Source organism: Pan paniscus, chromosome X, assembly GCF_029289425.2.
Source record: "Pan paniscus chromosome X, NHGRI_mPanPan1-v2.0_pri, whole genome shotgun sequence".
Taxonomy (NCBI): Eukaryota; Metazoa; Chordata; class Mammalia; order Primates; family Hominidae; genus Pan; species Pan paniscus.
The window spans coordinates 153,303,147-153,325,333 of NC_073272.2; the positions used below are offsets into that span (position 1 = coordinate 153,303,147).

General features: G+C 49.9%; 1 protein-coding gene across 1 annotated transcript; it reads left to right on the forward strand.

Moving 5' to 3' along the window:
- The first annotated feature begins 6,125 nt into the window (after positions 1 to 6,125).
- LOC117977675 (PWWP domain-containing DNA repair factor 4-like) lies at positions 6,126 to 12,488 on the forward strand. The gene is made up of 2 exons (XM_055106569.1): positions 6,126 to 6,223; positions 6,921 to 12,488. The coding sequence occupies exon 2, from the start codon at positions 7,132 to 7,134 to the stop codon at positions 11,146 to 11,148; it is 4,017 nt and encodes a 1,338-aa protein (XP_054962544.1). The 5' UTR covers positions 6,126 to 6,223; positions 6,921 to 7,131; the 3' UTR covers positions 11,149 to 12,488.
- The last annotated feature ends 9,699 nt before the right edge of the window (positions 12,489 to 22,187 follow it).

Genomic DNA, 22,187 nt, shown 5'->3' on the forward strand with positions numbered 1-22,187 from the left:
GTGAGAAAGAATGACGCTCTGATACATGGTACGACGTGGGATGAACTTGGAAACCATGTTACGTGAAATAGGCCAGACACAAAAGATCACATACCCTATGATTCCATTTATATGGAATGTCCAGAAGAAGCAAATGTTAAGGATTAGCGATACTTAGAAATCAGGTTGTTATCATGTCATCTGATTACAAAACGGATGAGTGGATGCCAGGGAAGGAGGGAGGCGGGAATCAGTAGTGACTGCCTCATGGGTACAGGGTTTTCTTTGGGATTGATGCAAATGTTGTGTAAATAGACAGAGGGGATGATTTTGCAATACTGTGAATTTACTTTATGCCACCAAATGGTATGCTTAAATATCTAATTTTATGTTATCTGAGTTTCACTTCAATAAATATTTCTTTCAAAAATAACAATTCTTAGACCCATGCAATATATGTTCAAGTGTTTTGAAAAAACCTGAGCGATCAATTAAATGAAAATTTCAATTTAAAAATAATCTTCAGCCCATTCATGTTTACATACAAATATGGTCCATGAAAAATAAGTCCATTTTTGACAACAACACAAGTATCGAAAGAAATATGCCAAAGAAATTATCAACAGAGTAACAAGGTAACCTGAAGAATGGAAGAAAATATTTGCAAACTGTGCTTGCGACAAAGAACTAATATGCAGAATCTGCAAGGAAGTCTACAAAAACAGCAAGGAGAAAGAGCAAATAATCCCATTAAAACGTGGGCATATGACGTGGACAGACATTTCTCAAAAGAGGATATACAAATGGACAAGACATATTTGAAAAAATGTTCAACATTGCTCATCATCAAGGAAACACCAATGAACACCAGGGTGAGATAGCACCTTACCCCGGCCAGAAGGACCACGATTAAAAACTCAATAAACAATAGATGTTGGTGCAAATGTGGTGGAAAAGAATGCTTTTACGCTGCTGGTGGGAATGAAAATTAGTCCAACCCCTATGGACAACAGTATGGAGACTCCTTAAAGAACTAATAGTCGATACACCATACGATCCAGCAATACCACGACTGGGTATCTACCCAACGGAAACGAAGTCATTATGTGAAAAAGACAGCTGCACATGTATGTTTATCGCAGCACAGTTCACAATCGCCAACGTGTGGCGTCGACCTAAGTGCCCATCGACTGATGAGTGGAGGAAGAAAATGTGTATATACACCATGAAATGCTAGTCAGGCGTAAAAAAAAAGAACAAAATCGTGTCTTTTGTGGCAACTTGGATGCAACTGCAGGCCATTATCCTAAGTGAGCTAACTCAGGAACGGAAAACCGAATACCGCATGTTCTCGGTGTGAGCTAAGCTATAGGTACACAAAAGTACCTGACCTCGTGTGTTCTGGCGGTGGGAAAGGTGGCCCCTCAGGGAACCTGGCTCCCACGTCCCTGTGCCTCAAGGGAGAACAGAACCTGTGACGCCTTCACTTGCCTCCCTCCATGACCCGTTCTGTGAAACTTCCCCTGCCCCCAGCGCCTAGGCCAAGGAGAATTCCCAGCCCTGTTGCGAATCCTTTCTTGGTTCCCGCGTGAGATTGGGCGGGGTGTCACTGAGTGAGCTCCAGATTCGACGCTGAGCCTCGGGGGATGTATTGGCGCTTCCTGCTCTCCGTAGCAAGTCGTCATCCAGCAGAACCTCGGGACGACACTTCGGTTTCTATGACAACCAAGGTAAACGTTTCTTTCCTGGCGGCAGACACACATCGCAAGGATATTTACAGAGCGGACAGCTGGAATAGCTGTAGGAACGTCAAGACTAGTAGGTGTCTGCTATCGATGTGACTGTGTCGGGGGAGGGGGGGAGGTGAGGGTGTACGTGTGAGGATGTGTGTCTGTGTGTGTGTGTGTGACGGTGTGTGCATGTGTGTGGGTGTGTCTGTGTGAGGATGTGTGTGGACATGTGTGTATGTGTGTGCGTGTGTGTGTGTGTGGATGTGTGTGTGTTTGGGGGTGTGTGTGTGGATGTGTGTGGATACGTGTGCGTGTGTGTGCGTGTTTGTATGTGAGGATGTGTGTGTGTGAGGATGTGTGTGTGTTTGGGGGTGTGTGTATGGATGTGTGTGTGTGAGGAAGCATGTGTCTCTGTGTGTGTGTGAATGTGTGTGGCATTGAGTTGAGTGTCCTGACTCACTGTCCTGAGGTGACACCTGTTGAGCCAGAGCATTGTCACCCGAGTCAGTCCTTTAAAGCAGAGATCCACAAGGATTTCTGAACTCAAAGGAATGTAGCAGGTCTCCTTCAGGATGGAAATTTGCTCACCTCCTCATTGTAAGAACGTACGATGCATACATTAGGAGAGGGAAATCTGATGCCGGCAAATGAGGAGCTACCATGGGTAGGACTGGAAGGCCTCCTGTCACTTTGAGCAGGCCGGGACTCATGCTGGGCTCATCCTGCGTAGCTGACCCTTGAGACCCATGTTCTGTAAAAGGTGAATTTCCTGGTCTCACTCCGCTAACTACGATGAGGTGAATTGAGTGAAAATCAGTGAGGGCCCCTTCTCGATGACAGAAGCGAAAAACACAGGCTCCTTCACCAGGGCGGGCCATTGTGCTCCTATTGTCTACCAAACGGCTCTGCTCTCCAGGTCGGAGAGCGGTGCAATTGTTCACTAATTGCATCCTCTACTGATGCATGCCATTAGTGAACAGAATAAGGGGAAAACTGGACCGATACCAATTCTCACCCAATGGTGCTACAAGTGCACTGCAAACCCTAGGAAAGCGTAGACCTGTCTCTAAAGGTACGTTGAAAGTTTATGTGCAATTCACCAGCGCAAAGGGAAGGTGTAGGAATACACAAGAATGTACTTCCTTTAGAGAAACCATTTAATACACGGTGCCTTTATTGTACTAAAGGATGCCGCCAGCTCATCCTTTGAAGGAAACACCTGTTTGGGGGAAGGTCTAAAATCACACACCCAGCAGCCGACGGGAGCTCCACAAAGCTCTGGTAATGCTAGGGAGGGGTGCTGGAGGGAGGATGCATGACTCTCGGTGGGAGGGGGACCATGTCAGGAAACGGACCCCACTTTGAGAAGAGCTGCTGAGGACTGTGTTTCTTTTACTTGTTCCTAAAAAGTAAATGAACCCTCACTTGAGAAAGGAATGAACACAGGGCTTCCAAAATAATTATCCCCCAAATCATGGCTGTCGTTGGGAGAAATAAAAGCTCACGGTCTTCTAGTTCCTTCATCCCTCAACTAAAGAGCAAATGGAATAGAACAAAAGTTATACACCAAAAATAGAAAATGCTCTACTGATAATGTCTTTAGGGGCCTAAAATGGACTGTGATGTTATAGATTGTAGACTCACTATTTATCCTGTCTTCCTTTTATGTTCATCTGCTTAGTCTCATTGTGCAGGCGGTGTTTGATTTCATTTTGAAGTAAAATATTCAACACATTGTCCTACTCACTCAATAGTCTCAGAACTTGGGTTCACTCACAAAACTGAGTTGGGCTTAGTGAATGTTCCCTTTTTATCTCATAGATCCTGGTATGCGGAAGTAGATCAATATTTGCACATCATGATCTAGCTGGATCTGCAATATAGACAGGAAAAGGTAAACCTAGACAGACATAGATGTAGACCTGTCTAGCTATCTTGCTCTATCTCTAGCCACTCTGCTCTCCATCCATCATCTCTCTGTCTTCACCCATCTCTATCTTTATCTCTATCCATCCATCTATCACCTATCTATTCTTATCATTCTTCATATCTATCAAGCCTCTATCTTCTATAAAATTATATTTATCTAACTCTATATCCAACTGTCTTTCTCTCTATATATCTCTTCATCATCTGTCTCCACCATCTATGTCTCTATCTCTGGCTCTCTATTATTCTGAATATCTACAGACCTTCTAGCTAATATATATCTTTATCTATCTCTATCTTTTATCCATCTATTTTTATCTATCCCTATGAGTCATTCAACCTCATCAATCTATATCCATCTCTACTTCTATGCATCCATCTATCTATCTGTCTATCCATCTGTCTATCCCCCATCTACCTGCCTACCTACCTACCTACCTCTCTCTCTCTCTCTAGAGGGAGGGAAAACAATTGTGTTTCCCTTAGTACAAAATATGGGGAGAAAGTCACCAGCAAGACTATATGCAAACCCTTGACAGAAGGTATTTGGGCGATGGGCCAACGCATGTGGTGAGAGAACATTTCATATTTTGATTTCACACACTTCCCTTCTGATGATCTCTCTTAAGGAGGCATGGCTTTGGCCATCCGAACTTAGCTGCAATGGATATTTTGGTGGTCTGTAGAAGGCAGTCCCTTAAACTGCTTCACACCTGTAAAGATGTTGCCAGATGCCAATACTGAAGAATATTCAAATGGCTGTGCAAACTTTAAGCTTTTAAATATCTTGTAGAAATATACATGTATAAACAGGACAAAAATTCTGGAGTGTGTGGACTCATATACTTGCAATAAGCATTTCCGGGTGATGGGATTGCTGATGCTTACTGTATTTCCTATGTAGAAATTTTAGACATCCCTTTAGATGTTTCCCTGTCTATGTTTAAAATAAGAAACTAAATGGAGAAGAAAACAGCATTTGTACTGGAAGCAGAAACATTTGCAGGAATGTGTAGAGGCAGTGAGCATGGATTCTATGCATCAATGCCAGGCTCCTTGAGTTTCCAACGTGTGTGTGTGTGTGTGTGTGTGTGTGTGTAGAGAGAGAAAGACAGAGAGGAAGAGAGGAGAGACTCTGCATTTGGGGATGTGGGTAGGCATTGACTTGGGCTTGAGGGTGCCCAGTCACACCTGTTTTGTGACATGGGCTGGCAGGTCCAGTTAAGGGGAGATTGAAGTGCCAGGGTCATTGGTGATTCCTTCTCACTTTTGTTCGGGGTCCTCAGTTGACACTTGTGCTTGACAGCCCAGTACTCTGAGTTCTCTAAAGAAGAGGGCATTAAACCTGTACGTTCATATACCCTCGTCTAAGAAAGGTTTTGTACAACTTTTCCCTAAAGTATGTATATCTCATCATCATTATACATTTCATATTACATCTACCAGTGCCCGTGAACAAAGACACACATACATGCATTTATTAAGAAAATAATTATTGGCCTATGAAACCTGTAATTTGAAGTCCACAATGCATGAGCTAAAATATGTAAGTGAGCTATGATACCCAATATTGCACAGTACCAAATATTGTACAATGGCTATAGAAAACAACAACAGGCTAGCAGAGTATTTCGATGTGGAAGGTGGGAAGTGAAGGATTGACAAAAGAGTTGCATCTTCAGTGCACGTTTCTATAATATGGGACATTTCATTAAATAAAGTTTGGAACTAGCAGGGAAACCTCACTGTACAGACGTTCACACAAATGAGGTAGGAACACGGGCATTCACAAGACAATGTATCCAGTTATGCTCTTAGGTTAGGAGCTCCAGTTGAAGATGATATGTGCATGTGTGTGTGCACATTGGCGCATCGGCAATGCCTCGGAAGCGGGCACATTATCATGCAGACTGAGATTCTGTGACGTGATGTCCTTTCATATGTCTGTCTACACATCTCATATTCTATGCTAACCCATTTCATGTTATTTGAGAATCAGAAAAACACAGTAACATGACAAGACTCACCTGTCATGTTTCCTCATTTTATCAATCTCATTGAGCACATTTCATTTCTCTCTCTCTCTCTCTCACACACACACACACAGAGAGAGAGAGAGAGAGAGAGACTGCTAACATGGAATCCTTCTGTCTTAGGGGGATGCTCTCGGGAAAGCACTAGTTCCCAAGGTTCTGAAATGGAAAAAGACTAGCATACGCTAAGTGGCATAACAGGGAAATTGTTTGAGATGCAAAAGAAGGCAGAAAACAAAGATGACAACTACGTGATGCCTGAGATGAAGACGTCAGTTCTGTTTCAAAAGGGCATGCATTCAAGAGTTGGGGAGGGGAACAGGATAAATCACTTGATTGGCTTAATTTCCTATCTGTGTTTGTGTTTCCAGGTTGACATTAGGAGTGCATAGGTCCTGAGCATCTACACGCGGTGCCACTGGGTCGCCAGAAGAACAGTGCACTTCAGGGGCACAGAGTGGGGTTGAAGGGTCTGCACACCAGCGCTTGCAGGGTGAGCAGCAAGAGATCCAGCTCACAGAACCAAACCTGCTGCGATCCATGTGACACTGGGTAAGATTTCCCCATTTACTAAACATTCACTTGCATTCACTTCACGCTGACATTTCACAGTGGAATTTTCCTTGCCCGTCGTTGTACAGACACTTGTTTTCAGGATAAGAGTCACTGATTTGGTGTCGGCAGGCAAAAGTTTAAAGCCACGGTAGAGAGGTGCAGATGGCAGCCAGTGACCGCTGCCTGCAGCGATCCTCACGACCGATGGTAGCCAGTAATCACCAGGATGATCGCCACGCAGCTCTGGGTTCTGTGTGCTCTTGCACATGACATGGTGCCGACACCCAGCATCTGCATGTGGGAGACCTCCTTGGGCTTCCTGGGAAGCACAGGTCCATACTAGCACCCTAGAAATAAAAACATGAAGCATTTCCCCAGGTTTCCGCCCAAGGAGCCCAAAGGCACAGAATACTCAGTAAGAAACGTGGGGTCCCTGCTGGTACACCCACCTCCCCATGCAGGTGCTCCTCAAGACGGAATTGTTAAAATTAGGAGAAGGCCTTGGGTTTGCTGTGTAATAAAGCTTCTGTGGACCTTCTGTATGATCCCAAATACTTGCCATCTGTCTATCCCTCTGTCTAAGACTCACTTGTCACGTTTCCTTATTTTATCAACCTCACTGAGCAGGGTGCTTCGCGTTTCACGAAAGGATGCTTTCCTGATACATTTCCGCTCTCCCTTTACCATGTTGCAGCATACTCCAGAATTGTCCATTGGAAACACGAGTTCAAGTGCCTCAGGGAGATTCAGGAGGAGGAACACAGCCCACCCACACTGCACCCCCTTTGCAGTCTGAAGGCAAAGGATGCTCTGCAGAGCAGCTTGGTTTAGGAGAGACCTGCGGTAGCAGAGGGTGTGGCAGGCAGACCCCTCGGCCTCCCTTAGCTACCTTTTCCCAGCTCATCATGGACTCGGAGTACGTCCTATGCTCTTGGAAAGGCCGACTATGGCCAGCAAAGGTTTTGTGCACACGTGGGACTTCACCAAAAACGAAGCCTGAAAAGGCGATTTCTCTAGAAGTTCAAATCCTCGCAGCAGATGAAAAAATCAAGGTGAAAAGAACAGACGTGAAGACCCCAACTAAGTTTGAGATGGAAGACATTGCCGCCTCTGCAGCGGCACAGACGAAGCTCGGTGCCCCACTCAGAGAGAAGATGGGGTACAGAGGAACCCTTCGGGTGGCCCTGGAGATTCTGAAAGAGAGAACAAATCTGGGTGGAGGAAGGAAACCACATGAACTAGAGAGCACCACACCCTCTCAGCTTTCTCAAAAGGTGCCCGAAAAGCCAGCCAGTTCTGTCCCTCGTGAAGATGACTGGAGATGCAAAGGCGACCTAAGGAGGAGTCTTGGGAAGAGGGAAAACCCAAGCTCACCGACGGTCCCTTCAGAGAGTAAGCGTGCCCTGCGGGATGACAGGTCGCAGGAGCCCACAGCCATTGCCCCTACTCCAGGCGCCCTGCCCGGGGACAGATCAGGGGCGCCCAGGGCCATTGCCCCTACTCCAGGAGCCATGCTCAGTGGCAGGTCACGGGCACGCAGGGCCACTGCCCCTACGCCAAGCGCCCTGCGAGGTTACAGGTCTTGGGCGCACAGGGCCATTGCCCCTACCCCAGGCCGCCTGTACAGTGACAGGTCACGGGCGCACAGGGCCATTGCCCCTGCTCGAGGCACCAAGCACGGTGGCAGGTCATGGGCATGCAGGTCCATTGCCCCCAAACCAGGCTCCCTGTGCGGGGACAGGTCACAGGCGAGCAGGGCCATTGACCCTACCTTAGGCGCCAGGCGCGGTGGCAGGTCACGGGCCCACAGAGCCATTGCCCCTACTCCAGGCTCCCTGTGCAGCAACAGGTCACGGGCTTGCGGAGCCATTGCCCTTACTCCAGGTGTCCTGTGCGGTGTCAGGTCACGGGTGCCAAAGGACATTACCCCTACTCCAGGCGCCCTGCGAGGTTACAAGTCATGGGTGTGCAGGGCCATTGCCCCTACTCCAGGTGCCCTGCGCGGAGACAGGTCAGCAGCACGCACGGCCATTGTCCGTACTCCAGGTGCCCTTGGCAGGGACAGGTCACGGGCACGCAGCGCCATTGCTTCTACTCCAGGGACCCTGCAGGGAAACAGGTCATCTGTGTCCAAGGCCATTGCCCCTACTCCAGGTGCCCTGCGTGGAGACAGGTCAGCAGCGCGCACGGCCATTGTCCCTACTCCAGGCGCCCTTCACAGGGACAGGTCACGGGCCCGCAGCGCCATTGCTTCTACTCCAGGGACCCTGCGGGGAAACACGTCATCTGCGTGCAAGGCCATTGCCCCTACTCCAGGTGCCCTGCGAGGTTACAAGTCATGGGCGCGCAGGGCCATTGCACCTAACCCAGGCGCCTGGCGCGGTTACAGGTCAACGACAGGCACCGCCATTGCACCTAATCTGGGCGCCCTGGGCGGGAACAGCTCACCAGCCCACACGTCCATTATTCCTTCTCCAGGTGCCCTGCATGGTGACGGGCCACCAGCGCACATGGCCTTTCCTTCTACTCCAGGCACCCTGCATGGTGATGGCTCTCAGGCACACATGGCCATTGCTCCTACTCCAGGCACGATGCGCGGTGACAGCTCAACAGCGCGCACGGCCATTGCCTCATCTCCAGGGGCCCTGCGAGGTGACAGGTCATGGAAACGCAAGGCCATTGCTTCTACTCCAGGTGCCCTGCATGGTAACAGGTCTGACAGGTCACGGAAATGCAAGGCCATTGCTTCTACTCCAGGCACCCTGCACGTTGAGAGGTCACCAGCACTCAGGGCCATTGTTCCAACTCCAGGCACCCTGGGCCGTGACAGCTCACCAGGGCGCACGTCCATTATTCCTTCTCCAGGCGCCCTGCATGGTGACAGGTCACCAGCACACATGGACATTGCTTCTACTCCAGGCGCCCTGCACGGTGACAGCTCTCAGGCGCACATGGCCATTGCTCCTACTCCAGGCACCATGCGTGGTGACAGCTCAACAGCTCGCATGGCCATTGCCCCATCTGCAGGGGCCCTGAGAGGTGACAGGTCATGGAAACGCAAGGCCATTGCTTCTACTCCAGGTGCCCTGCGTGGTCACAGGTCTGACAGGTCACGGAAACGCAAAGCCATTGCTTCTACTCCAGGTGCCCTGCTCGGTAACAGGTCTGACAGGTCACGGAAACGCAAGGCCATTGCTCCCACTCCAGGTACCCCGCGCATTGACAGGTCACCAGCATGCAGGGCCATTGCTCCTACTCCAGGCGCCCTGGGTGATGACAGCTCAACGGCCATTGCCCCTACTCCCCCGCGAGGTGACAGTTCGCCAGCAAACACGGCCATTGCTTCTACTCCAGGCGCCCTGCACGGTGACACCTCTCAGACACACAAGGCCATTGATCCTACTCCAGGTGCCCTGGGCAGGGACAGGTCACAGGCCCTCATGGCCATTGCTCCTACTCCAGTTGGAATGCAAGCACGTGTGTTGCAAAGCCCCCGAGCCTGCCAGGATTCCCTGACGCTTTCGCGGCATGTTTGTGAGAAAAAGGGGAAGAAAAGGGCAAACGCCTCAACTCTTATGTCCCTGCCTCCCACAGTAACGGAGGAGGGTGCATCTCTGCCTCCAGGTCTCACCAGCCCTGCACCCCCCGCTCTGAAGGAAGAGACACAGGACAGCCGCCCGAAGAAGGCCCTGGCTGCATCCCCGGAATGTTCTCCCTTCTCGGGGAACATTCAGGACCCCGGAGAGGGTGCCTGGAAGCCAGGCTGGGCAGGTATGGCTGCATCCTCTGGGTCCCGTCAGCACAGGCTGCCTTCTTCACTCCGGCTTGCCAATAGAAAAAGGAAGCGTCCAGGTCCAGATTTTCAGAGGAGACCTCAAGGACCTCAGACGCCTGGTGATGCTAAGCTTGCTAATCCTGTCACCACCGTTCAAAGGGCTGGCGGTAAACAGGATGGGCAGCCCCCCAGCCTTGCTTTTCCACAGGAGCCACATCCCATCGAAAGGGGAACGATGGTCTGGTTCAAATTTCAAGATCATCCGTTTTGGCCAGCAGTGGTCAAGAGTGTCAGCAACACAGACAAGACCGCGAGGGTGCTCCTGCTTGAGGCCAACCTGCACCATGGAAAGCGGGGCATTCAAGCTCCTCTTCGAAGGCTGAAGCACCTGGATTGTAAGGAGAAAGAGAAACTGCTGAAGAGAGCCCAGAAGGCCTACAAGCAAAGCGTCAACTGGTGCTTCTCACTGATCTCCCACTACAGAGAAGGACTGGTCCGGGGTTCTTTCCGGGGCTCTTTCCTGGACTATTATGCCGCAGACATCAGCTACCCAATCAGGAGAGCCATCCAAGAGGGAGACCTGCAGATTGACTTTCCAAAGGTGAATTATGGCGACCTGGAAGACTGGGAGGAGGAGACCTCCCTGGGCGGGAAGAGGCCTTACAAGAAAATCCTCCCGGACCGGATGAGGGCCTCTCGGGACCGAGACAACCAGAAGCTCGTGGACTTCATCGTGAGGAGAAAGGGGGCCGACCCCCACCTTCTGGACATCTTGCAAGGCAGGAAGCAGTCCAGGTGGCTGACCACGTTTCTGAAGCCACACAGGGATTTGCACTGCATTGAAACATACCTGGAGGATGACGATCAGTTGGAAGTTGTGGCCAAGCATTTACAAGAAATCTACAAGCAAATTGACAAGACCATGCTGACTCTGATAAGGGATGACAAAGTCAGTTTTGTTCTGGAAGTTCTTCTGCCGGAAGCCATGATTTGTACCATCGCCGCACTTGATGGGCTGGATTACAAGGCAGCAGAGGAGAAGTACCTGCGAGGACCACCTGTGCATTACCGGGAGAAAGAGTTGTTTGACAGAAATATCTTAAAGAAGGCAAGAAGAGAACGAGCAACCACCCATACAGCTAATTAGCTCCCGCCCGCCTCCCCCGCACCCATACCTTCGCAGGGAGCTGCCTCCTTTCTAGAATTAATGAGGAAGCCTCCTCTCTTCCCCAACGCGTGTAAGTATGTTCTGGATATTCGAGACTTTGGGAATGTGAGGAATTCATTTGGGGCCCATCTCTCGCACGTGCTGGTGGCATATTCATCACCAGGTCTTCATCGCAAACTCGTGAAGAGCTATTTTGTTAAACGATTGCAACCCCTTGCGATTCCCTCGACGTCTTTGGATGTGTAGTTGTCCCGATAGGTTTGAAAGACAAGAGCATTGATTTTCATAACGTGTCTTTTGACTGGACTTGGTACTTTCGCTTAGGACCTATATTCTTTTACAAAAAAAGCCACTGGTATCAGCTTTTAAACAACAATAATTTTTAAAGCCTAATGTATATTTCTATGGAAACATCAGTGAGACTTTTCATTCTTTTGGCGATACGTGGATAGAAACCATCAGATTCCTCTTTCAGATAATTCCTGCCTTTTCCCTGCTATGCTTGTTTATTTTTTGAAAAGTAGCCCCGAGAGTTGAATCCCATGAGAGAGTCATTTTCTCCTATGTTAACACGACCTTCCGATACTTTTTCAAAAAGCAAACTGCAGGCCAAACATGAAGTTACCGAATGGCTTGCACGTAGTCCATATGTGCTTGAGTGAAATCTCAGTGTGCAGTGAGCGTCTTGTCAGCCTCATGCAAGATTATCGCTCTGCATTTCCCTGAAATTCCACACCCTCCTTCAACGGCTGAACTGTTTCCTAGAACAGGCTTCAGGCTGTCTTCATAACTGACAGTGATGGATCTTCTCCCTCTAACTGTCGGTCCCCTGTGGAGGGCAGCTAGAGCCATCTCCTTCTTGGCCTGGCTTCTCTCCACCTATGTGGCTGGCCCAACTGCTTAGGAGCCCGTCTACCTGCCCGTAAATTGGAGTAAAGCCAGCTCCTTGTTCTGGATCCAGAATCCCCCAAGACGTGGCCATTTGTCTCAATGTCACCAAGCTTCATCTTCCGACTTATTCACGGGCCAGCTCCAACAGGTCCCAACAATCTAGACACAGGCTGGTAAGCCATTCCCGGCTGCTAGAGGCGCCAGGGCTGGGAGTTGGAAAAATGGGTCACAGGGGCAGCCTTCATTCCGCTAAGTGGGGCCGGCCCTTGGTGGAATAATATTAAACAGATGCAATTCAGACCTAAGTTGTGAAGCCCACAGATTGCTAGGCTAACTTGAAACAAGATGGTTTTTGAGGATAAGTGTTATGGAAAAGCCAGTTTGTTTTTCAAACTTGATGCTAAAATAAACGCGAAGGCCTTCACATGCACCTGAGTCCTTTTTTAGTTCTTAGAGGAAGTCACCTGTTCTCATGAGACCATGTTATGTGTTCACATGGCCATGTGTTGGGGTAACATTGGCAGAGGAGCTGTTTGGAGTCACCTTAAAACCACTGTGTCTCCCACCTTGAACTTCAGCTGTGTCATGCTTGAGATTGTCCAAATCCATAGGTGGAATGTCTAGGAAATATATAGACACACTTCCAAAGCAGTAATAGCTTGGAAATTCTGAGGAAATTTTAGAAGAGAGCCTTCCAAGTGGTGTATACATCAGACCCGACGGAACCCTCTCTAGACTCTGCCTGAGTGTGACCAAGACTCCTGGGCACACTGCCTGGGCGGTCCATGTGACATCCTCATGGCCCCGGCAATTATTTGGAAACAGATCGTCTCCGTGCTGTGTGTGGACCTCACACACCGAGACAACACACTTTAGTTACTCCACAACACTGTCTCTCCGAGTCCAACATATCACCTGAGTTCAGCTTTCTCACGGAGCCATGTTTATCTCTAGCTTCTAATATTACTTTACTACCCCATTCATTCATTCCTGACCTCATGCTAGATCGGGAGAGCAAGTGAGGTGTGGTTGAAGGCTCTGCTCTGAAGACCGACTTCAGGTGACATAGAAACAGATGGGAATGTGGTGACTCAGGTGACAACCTAATCTTTAAGGTAACAAGGATGCACTGCTTCCTCCTGTCAGTGAGAAATTCTCACCAGTGTCATGGGCCGACGGCCTGTTTTTGAGAGCACAGCCCCAGGTTCACCCAACTATGTGAGGTCATAGGTGCCTGTTGGCTTGGGGTGAAGGGAGGAGACCTGGTGTCTCTTGGATGTCACTGACACCTGGGGCATCCACTGAAGAGAGGCAGACATGCCTCGGACATGCATCTATTCTCCTCCTCCTTGAATCAGGGTCACTGAAAGGCATCCGGGGCACGTGTGTGGGTTGAGGGATATATACACTCTGAGATCCTTTCCAGCCTGAGCAGATGCTGCGGCCCCTCCGTGATTGCCCTCAGCTGGACCTCCATCACAGGTGCCTGTGTGTTTGATGACAGAGCCCAGCCTGTCACCCACCCTGGCCCGCTAGGTTAAGGTGACCTCCTCTTCTCCAGTCAGAAGGAAGACTGCTGCACATCAGGCCCTGATCTTAACTGTTGCTTGGCAGAGCTGCACACACAGAGACGGCTCACACCACATTCGTAGGTCTCTATATCCAAGTAAGCAACTGATGGGGAAAGAGGGGAACCCTCAGATTTGTAAGAGTGATGACCATGAGAATTTTGAATACCTAGAATCTCCTGAACCCTCACCCTGGCATTAGCAACCACCTAACCCTTGCTAATTGGGGAGCAATCCCCTTATTCATGGAGGCTCTGTAAAGACCTCGTCCAAGGGAGCTGCCGTAAAGGAAGTTGCCTTCGAGCCTGTAATTCCAGCACATTGAGAGGCCGAAGCGGGAGCATCGCTTGGATCTAGGAGTTGGAGACCAGTCTGGGCCACATAGTAAGACTCTGTCTCCACAATAATAAACATTTAAAAACTACACAGGCGTGGTGGTATGTGCCTATAGTCCCAGCTACTCGGAAGGCTGAGGCGGGAGGATTGCTTGAGCTCAGGAGGTTGAGGCTGCAGAGAGGTATGATGGCACCCTCGCACTCCAGCCTGGGAGACAGAGCAAGACCCAGTCTCTAAGAAAAAAAATTGCTTGTCTTACCTAACATCCATCCCGCTAACTTTCATCGCTCTGACAAGCGCGAAGTTTGAATAGGAAAGATCACAGCACAGAAGAGAAATACGGTTTCTGTTTGGGTGGGACATACCTCATATTCAGATAAGCTGCAGAAGCTGGCTAGTTCTCCTTGGCATGACCTGGGACAGCATAGGTGGGAATGGATTTTGGGCATGCGGAACCAGCAAGACAGCAGACAGAATACAGTTCAATATAGGGGAGAGTGTATTTACGTGGGAGCACGGAGCTACAAGGTGGGGTTCCCTGTCTTGGGGCTGGCCTCAGATCCTGCTGGGCTGGCAGCTTCACGTTTGGACAACAGCCTACAGTAAATGACATGGAGTTATGGGAACTGCCTTGGCAGAATATTGACCAATTGGTGAAAGGGTTGAGCGGAGAGCAGTATTAGATGTGATTCATTATGTGAGACCAGTGGCCCTACCTGTGAATGTTGTCCCCTTCGAGGGCTGAGAAGACACTCTAAAATGAGGAATTTGCTAGTGGGGTGGCCCCGGCATCTTTGAGAGCCTCTGCTTTGACTCCTCTCAAAACAATGGTTGGAAGCAAGCGACGCCGCCATGGAACTGGCAGGCAATGAGAGGATTCTCAAATGGCAGGGTCCAGACGGTGACACAAAATTATCAGGCCTCAGGTGGGCACCATTGTCGTAATGGGCAGCACAATCAGGGTGGGGTCAGGCTCATTTGATGAACAGGGACCTGTGGCAACGTTACAGATTGTAGTATCTCAGGGCCTGCATGTAAGGACAGCTGACTGGACTATTTCTTGATTTTTATTAAAAGACTAACATGAGCTGGCAAGCAGAAGGCTGATGTTAGCAGCTGCAGTGGAAAACTGTGGTCCCCCACCAAGGGTCCAGATCTGTCAGTTCATAGGCCCAGAGCTTATTGATGGAAGTGGAGGTCAGAAACCCTCAGCCACACATTCTCCCAGAAAACCTGTGGCTATTTACCAACATAAATAATGCAGTTCTGTCTAAAGCTCTTCTAACCGGGGATCCGATAGTTCTTTGGACCCATCCCAAGTTTGTTTCCCTCAGGACCTAGTTGTCAGTGATGTATTTTGGATGTTGCATCATCTTCATGTTGGCTCAAGCAACATTACATAGAAAGGTACATATGGGAGCCTACTAAGCTGCTCCCTCTTTACAATACAGGAACAAAGAAGTAATACCACTTCTATAGTAAAAACGAAGAGAAGACCCAAATTTCTAAATCAGAAATGAAAGCAAGGACATTGCTACTTACCTTACAGGGATTAAAAAAAAAAGACTCTAAGAGTGTATCATGAGAAATTTTACATTAAGAATGAATCTAGAGGAAACAGACAAATTATTAGAAGCACACAACTAACAAACTGGCTCATAAACAAAGAGAAACTCTCTATAGAACTATAACAAGTAAAGAGATTGGTTTTGTTATCAAAAATCTCAGAACAAATAAAAGCCCAGCACCAAGTGGCTTCACCAGTAAACTCTACCACACCTTTAAAGAAGAATTAACATAACTCCTTCTCAAACTCTTCCAAAAAATAAAAGAGGAGGGGAGTCTTCCCAACTCCTTCTATGAGGCCAACATTACCATGACACTAAAGGAAGAAAAAGACACCATAGGAAAACTACAGGCAATGACCCTCATGAAAACAAAGTTTAAAAATCCTCAAAAAAATGCTAGCAAATACAGGAGGCTGAGGCAGGGGGATATCCTGAGCCCAGGAGTTTAAGACTGCAGTAAGCTATGATGGTACCACTGCAGTCCAGCCTGGGTGACGGACTTAAATGCCATCTCCAAAGAAAAAAAAAGTAATAGCAAACAAAATTGGGCAGCATAGTAACAGGGTTATGCACCACGACCAAGTGAGATTTATTGCAAGTGAGATCAGTGTGAGGGTGGTCCAACACGAAAATCAGACAATGTAATACACCACATTAATAAAATGAAGGAAACAAACCACGTGATTATCTCAAATGGTGTGGAAAAAGCATCTGAGAAAATCAAACACTCTTTCATGATAAGGACACTCAGAAAAATAAGAAGAGAATTTCCTAAACATGAAAAGGGTCATTCATGAAAAATCCACAGCTAAAATCACGCTCGATGGTGAAAAAATAAAAGCTTTCTCTCCCTAAGATCATGACCAAGACAAGATGTTCACTTTCACCACTTCTAGTCAACAGTTTACTTGAAGTTGTAGCCAAAGCAATTAGGCAAAAAAAAAAAAAAAAAAAAAAAAAAAAAAAGAAACAAAAGACATCCAATTTGGAAAAGAAGAAATAGAATGACCTAGACCCATAGATGGCATGTTCTTATATATAGAAACTCCCAAAGAATCCACCAAACAAAGCCATCAGAGCTAATGACAAAGTCAGCAAAGTTATAGGATACCAGATCAATATGCAAGATCCATTTGCATTTCCACACATTATGAACAATTTGAATAGGAAATTAAGAAAACACTTCTATTTACGATAGCCTTAAAGAGAACAAAATACTCAGGAATAAATTTAGCCAGGGAGGTGTACACTGAAAACCACAAAACACTATTGAAAGAAATAAAAGACCTAAACAAATGGAAAGCCATACTGTGTCCATGGATTGGAAGAGGTAATGTTGCTATAATATAAAATTGTTATTGTTTAGGGAGATGAAAATACTCCCCCAATTTACCTACTTATTCCATGCAATCCCTCTCAAAATCCCAACAGCCCTTTGCAGAAATGGAAAAGCAGACCCCAAATTCCTATGGGATTGCAAGGGACTCTGAAACCAAAACAATCTTGGAAACAAACAACAAAGTTGGAGGACTCGCACTTCCCAGTTTCAAAACTTACTATGAGGCTATGGCAGTCAAGACAGTGTGGTACTGCCACAAATCTAGGCATACAAATCAATGGCATAGAATTGAGAGTGCAGAAATAAACACCTCCATGTTTGATCATTGATTTTCAGTAAGGCTGGCAAGGCTACCCAGTGGGGCAAAGGGTTTAGGTGTGTGATGAGCAATAAGGTTTCAGAGCAAGCCACTGGGCAGGGCAATGACATTCAGTGGAAGCCTGTCTACATTTGGTAGCCACTGTCTTGAGTAGGCACCCTCCTGAGGCTGCAGGGGAGGAATAGGTCTCCTCCTTGAACTGAAGTCCATGCATCCTCCAGATGGGACAGCCTCCCAGTCTCATTTTGGAGAAGCCCAACAGAGCTCAGCATCCTGTTGCTGAGAGCCCCGTGTCCTGCCACAGACTGGCCCCCCAGCCTTGCCGCCCGCCAACATTCCTGGAAACTCCTTTCTGTACCTCCCTTGCATGCTGTCATGGAAACAGGACTTCCCCACCCCCACCCCCACCCCCGGATACCGCATCCTCTGAGCCCTTTCCAGCAGGGCTATTCTTGTCCACCCTCCTTGGAGCACAGGGCCTGGAGGTGGCATAGGTGACCTCCTTGCTTCTCACAGTGGCTTCCACATCATTCTCCCTCAATCCTCCCTGAAAAATACCCAGTCCCTTTGAAGTGCATGCTCTCAGACTACACTGCTAGGATTACCAGATTTAGCAAATAAAAACACTGGAAGCCCAGTTAAATTCAAACATCCCATTAAGGATGGCTATCTTGAGTAGAAGGGGTCCCATGCATTTCCAAATTTAACTGGGCATGACCACTGCCCCTCCTCACCCAGGCCAGGCTCCTCAGCCCAGAGCATGGATGGCTCTTGCCCGTCTCCTTACGGTTGTACTCACCTAGTTCAGCCTCCACTTTGCAGATGCAATGAAACATTCAGGACGTGCACCAGAGTTGAAAACGGGACCCACTTTTTGTCCAGTCCTGTGTTTTGAGCCATCTATCGGGATGCTGTCTGTGAACTGGAGCCCAGTCAGTATAACTCAACCATTCCTTCTTTTTCAAACCATGTAAATCATAGAGACCTCCCTTCTCCCGGCCCTTGACCCCATCAACAGCAGGAAGCGATACATCCAACTGGCTGTCCCCCTCTTCCAGGAGAAGGTTCAGGCTAAGATCATTGTATGTTAGATACCCAGGCGTCATAGAAACCCAACACCCCCAGCCTGTTCTTCATCACCCAGACTCTTTTCTGCATAAAGCACCGCACGTGCTGTCCTTAATCTGGCTGAGATTCCCACTGCCCCTTGCTCATGCATGTGCTGGGAAATGCTGGAGCCTGCCAGCCACAAACGCCTCTATCGTCACCTTCCACTGCGCCCTTCACCTGCCTCCATGCCTTGACTGTGTCATCCCCACTGCAGCTCTCTTGGGCCCACTAATGGCTAGAGCAGCCTAAGTGGCTTCTGAAGGGGAGGGGAATGCTGGGGTGTGGTGGGGGCTGGACGGTGAAGCTGCAGAGGTCAGAAGGGCCTGGGGACAGAGAGGGAGAGGCCGATTCCTCTCCCCGCATGACTCATGCCCTGCCCATACCCTGCGGAATGGGTGCCTCCCAGCTTCCAAGCCCCACACCTGCCTCGGAGCACCTGCCGCAGGACCAGAAGACACAAGACCGTTGTCCTATTGCAGTCAGTCATCTGCACACCTCCCTGTCATCTCCCATGCCTGGTCTTCACCACCCTTTCTGTCTTGGCTCCTCAGGCCTCTGGAATCCTCCTCTAACTCCCTGCTCTCTCCATCCTTTGCATTTCTCAACTCATAGAGTCTTTTCAGCCATGCGACCTCAGCCACCGTCACATCCCCTGCTGCCTACCACCAATACCTGATGCCAAGGATCCCACCCGCTGACCACCCCTTCTCTCTCTCCTACACGCTCACTCGATTCCCCAACAATCACTTAGCCCTACTACTACATCTCCCACCTCCTCCTTGTCTCCATCCTGGAAGGCATTATGATCACTCCTCACGCCACTCTCCTCACATCACGCTCATGCGGCCAGACCCCAGCGCAACCCTGCCAACGGGTCTCCTTTTCAATGCATCACGGCTCCTCTCACGTTGCTCCTTAGAGCCACCCAGTAATCCTACTCCACTTTCCTGGTCAGTTCACTCTCCCGCTCTGCCGTTTCTCATGGTGTCCCCTCTTCTAGCCCAGCACCCTCTTCTCCCCATCACCTCAGTTGATCTTCCCAGTGTGCACTAATATCGCCCACCTCCAAAGAGCAGGAGCCTTTCGTGCTCCCACATCCCACTCCCGCTTCTGCCCCTCTCTTCTCTCCCCTTGCACAGAATTGCTCCTTGGAAGGGCTTTTCCCTCTCCCTCCCTGTCTGCACCTCCTCCCCTCCGGGTTCTTCTTGAGCCCACTTGTCTTACGGCTTCTTCTACACACACCACTTGTATTACAGCTTCTATACATACCTCCCACTGCCGTGGCTCTGGCCAAAATCCCCAGTGACTTTTCTCTCGCTGAATCCAATATCGTCCTCTGCTCTCAAACCCTTCGTTAACATTCGATGTAATTGAGCATGGCTGCTGTTTCAAGGTGTCTCCACCTGGCTTCTGGCACATCACATTTTCTGAGGCTGTGTGACTAGAAGTGCAAGCCATAAACAAAGAGGAAGAGAGTATTGTTTTCCGCTCTGTTTGACTCTAGTCGGGCCAGACCTAGAGTGCCGCATCTCTGGTCCGACAACATTTTAAAGGGGAACATGGACAAAACCCAGTCCCTACACCAGAGTGACCGGAGGGAAAAAGGAACTCCAAATCGTGTCCCCAGAAAAGCCAAAGGAATGTGGGACACTTCTCTTGAATGAGAAGACACAGGGACACACCTTTGGCCAGTTGGGTGTGACTCACAAGAGAACTGGACTTCTGCCCCCACCACACTAGCACCAGAAGCCAGGACCCGAGAGGAAGAGACGACAGTTTCCCCACTACAGAACTGGCACCCAGAACGGCAGCCGTCAGAGAAGGGAAGCTGCCGCGTGGGCCCCGAGATCACTGCGACCCGCTGCCTGAGAAGCAGAGCAGAGTCCAGGGCAGCTGCAGTGTCCGGACTCTGCTGGCCGGGGTGGGGCACTTGAGGAGGGACCTGGGCAGGCTCAGGGGGCCCATGAGTCCCCGGCCCAAGGCAGGGCTGCACATGCACTGGGTGAGAGCCGGGCAGAGGCCCTGGAGGCCAAGGCCAGCCTGGGTGCAGACAATGCCTGGACCACATCAAAGACAGACATCTGGCGGGACACCAAGCAGGTCACCCCTCGGCAGTGGGGACCACGCCCTGAAGGAAGGACTGCTACTGTAGTCCTGCCCAGGCAAAGCCCAAAACTGCCCTTGGGGAAGAAGCAAGGGTAAGACAGATTTGAGGCGGGCTGAGCCCTGACCAATAAGAGGGGCAGAGGGACCCTCAATCAATGGAGCATCCCGCTTCTGTCTTTCAAGTGCATCACCCTCTTCAAAGCCTTCCTGAGGACACATGGGAAAACGTTCTGGGAAATTCCAAGGGTGCGGTCACAGTGGTCCGCAGCCACGTCCAGAACCGCTGTGAGACCCTGCAAATCCGGGAGCTGCCCCCCGGGTTGAGGCGGCAGGGCACACAGGAAGGCCGGGCCTGAGGCGCTCCCTCCACTGCCTGCAGGCTCCCGCCGTGGGGGCGGTAGGCTGGAACACTGCGTGTTCATTCGTGTTTCTGCATCCCCGGGTCTGACTCACTGTAGACCAGCCGGAGTGGGGGCCCCAGGCCCAGGGTGGGGGGTTCTCACACTGTGAGGCCCTGTGCCCACCTTCTCCAACAGCCGGACCCTGGAGAGGGCCTCCCCACGGGCCCGGGAGCCCATCCCACCACGGGAGGGCGCTCCTCAGCGAGTGTCAGCTGCCTTGGGGCGGTAGGCACAAGGCAGAGGCAGCCGCCATGAGAGGGGAGCATCTGGCTGCCCCAGGGAGGAGCTGCAATGCTGGGAGGGAAGGCCTGGAAGCAGCCTGGCCATGTGGCTGTGCAACAGGGTGAGTGCTTCTCTCTTCCACCCTCCGCCTCCCTCCCGAGGTGGTGGGGGGCAGTCTGTCAATGGAGGCAGGCAGGCCGATCTCCTGGTCCAGCTGCAGCACAGAGGGCCCACTAATGGCTAGAGCGGCCCAAGTGGCTTCAGAAGGGGAGGGGAATGCTGGGGGGTGGTGGGGGCTGGACGGTGAAGCTGCAGAGGTCAGAAGGGCCTGGGGGCAGAGAGGGAGAGAGAGGGCGGGAAGGAGAAGCAAGTGCCACACTCCCCTGCCTGCAGGTGGGCCCCATGGTGACTTGGGCCCACAGCAGGCCTAGTGACAAAAGGCCTTCCAGGGCTCTTGGATAAACCTGCTCAGGGGTCGGGGGTGCGGAGGGTCAAGGAGACCTCGGGGAGGTGGGGGAGGCCTGTTTCTGTCATTTGTTACCAAGGAGGGGCCCGTGGCTTGAACGAGCCCTTGCTCCAGGAGACACGCACGTGGTGAGTGGGGCTGGTGGGCCAGTGTCTTCACAGACATCTCAGGGTGGAGTCAGCCCCTGTGCCAGCCACCAGGCACACAGAGAGGTAGGGGCCAATGTCCCCACTATCCAGGAGCCCACAGTCTCCCAGAGGAGACGCAAGGGAGGGCTCATCATCACCCTGAAGGTCTAAAGGCACTGAAACAGACTGGACCCAATTAACTCTCAAATCTTCCCTCCAGGACAAAGGCCCCCACAGAGCAGAAACTTCTGGGAATAGAAGACAAGTAAAGCAAGACAGGCACAATAGGGGCAAAGAAAAGAGAAAGTCCAAATCACAATGGAGAGGGAGAACAAACGGAGAACGTACAATGGAAAGTAGACAGACAGATGGTCACAGTTCTCACAGTCACCAGAAGAGAGTGCCCTTCATACGCGAAATCAGAAAACCTAGCCTCTCCCACCCTTCCACAAGTGCAGAAGGACTGATTTCATGGGAAAACCAGTTGACAAGAGGATCAAAGGCAAATTTTGTACAAAGTTACTAAAAGAAAGAAGAGAATAAGGAGCGGAATAACATCCCTCC

Excerpts from the sequence above, each read along its gene's own strand:
- LOC117977675 (XM_055106569.1), top strand. The coding sequence starts at position 7,132 with ATGGACTCGGAGTACGTCCTATGCTCTTGGAAAGGCCGACTATGGCCA.